The following is a 5,127-nucleotide window of genomic DNA, read 5'->3' on the forward strand; positions in this document are numbered from 1 at the left end:
TAATATAGTTTTGTTGTTGGTAAGTATGAATAAATGTATCATAAATATCCATTGATCACTTACTATGGATGGATGGTCATCATGTCATGTTTCTTTGTGAACTTACTAGATAAGTTTATGTCGTACGTCTCTTTTTGTTTACATGTAATTTGTCATCCAAGTTATGTGAAATCCTAGTGAAGTTATATTTTCCCTTTGTATTTGGTGTCTCCGTTCCACTTTACATAATACATGCAATTACTGTTCGAGTTTAAGTTCTGTATCATTTGATACACGGGATAAGGTGAGATATTGTCACGACCCGACTAGGGGCCGTGACGGGTACCCGGGACTAACCACCGAGCACCACTCATTCCCTTACTTATCATACTCATTAAGCGTTCTTTTATCAAATTCATACGCAAATCATAGAAAAATCATTTTTCGTTTAGAAACATAATTACTTTCATACACATAAGCCCTTCGGCTATCAAAATAATAATACATACACCATAGTAGCATCGTGAGACCATACTACCCACACATACGTATCTACGAGCCTCTACTAGAGTACTAGACATATGGACGGGACAAGACCCCATCGTGCCCAAAATACATATACATATATCTACACAAAAGAATAAACCAAATAGCACCTCCGGAACAATGGAGTGCTCTCAAGTCAGCTAACAGCTCCTATGAGTCTGGATCACCTCCCTGTCTACTTGTGGGCATGAACACAGCGTCCAAAGAAAAACGGACGTCAGTACGAACATTGTACTGAGTATGTAAGACATGAATGAAATGAACATAATGGAAGAATCATAAGCCATAGGAGGAAAATGTAACCTGCATGAGTTTTATAGGTGGATACATTTCATACATATATCGTATATTTATATAATCATAGTACATGTATCATCATAGCACATATATCATCGCATCATCATCATCATCGTTAACCCGCGTCCGGGTAACCATCATATGCAGCCCACTAGTGGTGATCATGCTCGGCCCTCTAGGCACGGTGTGAACATAGCAGCCCGCCTTAGCGGTGACATGCCCGGTCTTTTAGGCACGGTGGAATCGTATGCAGCCCGCCTTCGCGGTGACATGCCCGGCCAACTAGGCGCGGTGGAATCGTATCGTCACATAATCATTCATAAACTTAACATTTTCATACCTTGCATAAGTATATCATAAACTTACATTATCGTATATCTCATAGACATATCCTGACTTAGCATCACTATACATTTATCATCAAAACATACATTAGGACTTGAAGCAACTATGGCTATGTCGGGGTGACATAAGGTCGTGAACCCCCGATTATATTATAGAGTGATCATCAACACTATCTCTCACCTTGAAGGAACTAACAATTTAAGGTGAGTGTACATAAAGAAAAGCATTAATGAAGCCATACTTAGAATCATTAGCTTCATGGACCTCTTACTTTACTTTAGGATTCTTTATACTTAACTCATCGTCATTATTATCTTGCTCGTCGTATCTCTTTTCTTTACCTCATACATATATAGCTCATTACATTCATCGACTCGTAGTTCCTTTGTTTAGGAAGATTATGGAAATCTAGAAGATTCGTGTCATAGGAGTCATGCCATAGAAAGAAGGGACCAGCCTTACATACCTCTTTCGTTTAGCTATTCTATCGTTTGATCGTTCTCCTTCGATGCTCGCGTTTCTACCTTCAAGAGAATTCGCACCAACATTAGCTAATCGATTATATGAACGTGCTTACTAATGCTAGAGAAAATTGGGCAGCATTTCCTTTGTTTATACAACTTTCCCCATATTCTATATCAACTCCCGAACATTCATAACAACATTTACAATATAAGAGGCAACAATCATCATTCATCTATATTACCCACATTTCACAATTTCACTCCAATTTCTTCATAATCATGATAATAGTTCATTATTGCATTTTCTCACATATAATACTTATCCCACGTTCTAAATGTCATCCATAACATACTTACAATCACAACACATCAATATTCATAATTCACTCCAAACTACTGTTCAACAATGGCACTATTCACACATTCATGACCCAATTTCTATATCTTTCTACAATCCAAGTGTTTTAACTTTCAACCCCTTAAACAACATAGAATGATCATAAAACTCACCTTAGATAATGGAATGATAAGCTTGGAGTGGAAATTCTCTTCTTGCACAAAAACCCTAGTCCACTTCCCTTGGGATTTCTTGACTTAGATGAACTTTGGTAGGTTTCTTACACTTGATTTTGTGGGTTTAATGTAGTTGGTCATGGATTTCTCTTGGTTTCTTGTGGATGGAGAGTGGAGAGAATTCTAGAGGTTTCTATGTCCAAAAATGGTGAAAATATGATTTTGGGTCAAATTTGGTCTATTTATAGTGGTCCAGAAAATTCTGGACCGACACAACATGCTGCGAGCTTTGCTAGCCGCATGTTGTGTCGCAGACCTCGCAACATCACCAAATTTCACTGTCACACTTTGCTGCGCAACTGCGTGGCCGCAAAGCGTGCTTTGTTGCTCGCATGTTGCGCCACAAAGTGCGCCATAAAGTGACATTTTGCCAAACTTCCACCGAAACTTAACTCCGATGATCTGACAAGTCTTAAACCTTCTCGAGGCTTACTAAACATGGTTTTTCTCCATTATATACCCAAGATGGACATATCTATCCCCATGACCTCGAAAACTTTATCCTACTTCCCAAGGCTAGGACAATTAGCATTCGGCGAAACTCAACGTATGAAAATGAGAGGTGTAACAGATATCTCAATATTAAGTTTAGTACTAAGTATGCCTTATTTGGTTGATTGTATAATAGATGCAATCACACTATTGGAAAGAGTGGGCACAAGTTTTTTCAAAGAAGAGGGGGTGATGGCGGGTGGTGCAATGATAATTCTAGTTATTATATAGTCTTAATCAATTATTGAGCATTAACAATAATACTCCTATAACAAAAATAAATACATAAACCCAATCAAATTGGGGGAAGGCAAGCAGGCAAAAGTTAAGTTCTCTTTTGAAGAAAAAGAAAGAAGGTTGTAGCTGGTGGTGCTGTGATAATTATGGTTATTATATAGTCTTAATTAGTATTATTATTTAACAGTTTAAGATGCTTTCCCACATAAGTTAATCAGAAAGAGTTAGCCAATGAGCTGTTAGTCCAACACTACATTGAAGTAGGTAATGGTGGGCTTAGAATTGACAAAAGAAAGCATCAAAGTTAGCAGCAAAATTCCAGCAAATACAAGACAAATGCATCTTTTTTTTTTCTTTCTTTCTTCAAGGTTTTACAATTAAACAAAAACCAAGCAACCTAGCTAAAGTTTGAAACAAAAGAAAGAGTGCAATATGTCCACAACTTGAATATCCAACATTTGGTTCTGGACTAAACAATTGGATGATAATATCCTTTATAATCATCAGCGGAAAGTTGCTCATGAGTGTAGTTATCACTGAAGATAATTTCATATACCAAAGCAGCAGTGGCTGAACCGACGAATGGACCGAGCCAGTAGATCCAATGGCTATGCCATGTCCAACTAACAACCGATGGACCGAAGGATAAAGCAGGGTTCATTGATGCACCATTGATACCGCGAGCCAAGACGTTGGCACCCACAATGAAACCAATTGCAACAGGGGCAATGATTCTCAAGTAATCTCTCTTGGGGTTAACTGTAGTTGCATAAACAGTGTAAACAAGACTAAAAGTCATTACTATCTCGAAAACAACTGCGTTCCATGGTTTCGCTACTGCTGAGAGAGCGAATGCTGATGTTTCCTGCACCATTTATTTTCAAGTTCATTAGCTAATATAAATACATGTAAACCTCTAGGCTGAATCTACACAATAGCACTTCTTAGCAAATCATTTCATTATTTGTGTGTATTTCTCTCATAGACAAATCTAAGATCTAGAGTTAGTAGATTTAAAATGTGTATGATCCATTTATATGTATATATTTACAGTAATTTTTTGTGTATATGCGTACATAATTTGAGCTGAAAGCAATAAGTTCATGACTTGATCTCACAAAATTCGCCCTAGATCCACTTCTAGTTATTGTTATTTACGAAAGTCTTTGCTAATTTAGTGAGTGTTGACTTATGGTTATTAGTGAAGGAGACTTATCCATTAAAGTAGTTTTAGTTAAATTAACATGATTCTTTTTCTCAAAGAATCTCAAACTTTCTATTACTTCTATCGAAGTCTTTCCCTTTATATTTATGATGATGAATATGAGTTACTAGCTAGCAAAGTTCATGGAGAGGGAAGTGACATTACCAAGCCATTATGAGCCACCTTGAGGAGCAAGCAAGCTGCAGTAGATCCAAGCAATTGGGCAATCCAATACAAAACAGTCCTACAAAAGCTAAGATGACCTCCAATAAAAGCGCCAAATGTGACAGCAGGATTTACATGACCTGCAGATATGTTTGTTCCCACTGTAATTGCCACAAAAAGAGCAAATGCATGAGCTATTGCCTCCCAAATCAGCCCAGCTTGCGTGGCCTTTCCACCACTCGTTAACTTGGCTGTAAAAAACATACAAATATTTCATTAAATCCAAACACGAAATGCACAATCATCAGTATGCCTCAATACCAAACAAGTTAGACTAGACTTACTGGCTATGACGGAGCCTTGAGCTACAAAAACAAACATAAGCGTGGAAAAGAATTCAGCTGCGGCAGCCCTGAGGGTATCAGGATGGGTAGCCTCTTTCAAATTTCCAATGACAATTCTTGGAATTGGCATATTTGATTTTTGGGAGAAGAAAAAAGGTTTAAGATTTAGCTGCTACTACTACTTTTTCTTTCTACCTCTGTTTTGCTTTATTTCCAAAAAGGATACGTTATATAGTGGAATAAGAAACATTTTATTTTTGGGTACGAACGAAACTACTAAGAAGCATGGTATGATTTGGGAAGAGCAGGCTTTAGTAGACTGGATGGTTATTTAATTAATCACTTATTCAAAACGTGTCGCAAGTAGTTGAGCTTATCTTATCAAAACTCTTGACGTTTAAAATAATTGCCTATCATATGGAGTAACTTAAAATAAGATATCCGCGTTAAAAAAAAAAAGGATAATTTCAATAATATACCG

General features: G+C 37.2%; 1 protein-coding gene across 1 annotated transcript; it reads right to left on the reverse strand.

Moving 5' to 3' along the window:
• Positions 1–3,259: 3,259 nt before the first annotated feature.
• Positions 3,260–4,898, reverse strand: LOC132643509 (aquaporin TIP1-2-like). Its single transcript, XM_060359941.1, has 3 exons — positions 4,647–4,898; positions 4,303–4,553; positions 3,260–3,798 (listed from the first exon to the last, which is right to left on the reverse strand). Exons 1-3 carry the CDS (start codon positions 4,774–4,776, stop codon positions 3,403–3,405), a joined length of 777 nt encoding a protein of 258 aa, XP_060215924.1. The 5' UTR covers positions 4,777–4,898; the 3' UTR covers positions 3,260–3,402.
• Positions 4,899–5,127: the final 229 nt, after the last annotated feature.

Source organism: Lycium barbarum, chromosome 6, assembly GCF_019175385.1.
Source record: "Lycium barbarum isolate Lr01 chromosome 6, ASM1917538v2, whole genome shotgun sequence".
NCBI classification, from domain to species: Eukaryota; Viridiplantae; Streptophyta; class Magnoliopsida; order Solanales; family Solanaceae; genus Lycium; species Lycium barbarum.

Coding starts and splice junctions, on each gene's coding strand:
- LOC132643509 (XM_060359941.1), bottom strand. CDS start 4,776: ATGCCAATTCCAAGAATTGTCATTGGAAATTTGAAAGAGGCTACCCAT. Junction 4,554..4,646: donor TCAAGGCTCCGTCATAGCCA/GTAAGTCTAGTC, acceptor TGTTTTTTACAG/CCAAGTTAACGAGTGGTGGA. Junction 3,799..4,302: donor AGGTGGCTCATAATGGCTTG/GTAATGTCACTT, acceptor TAAATGGTGCAG/GAAACATCAGCATTCGCTCT.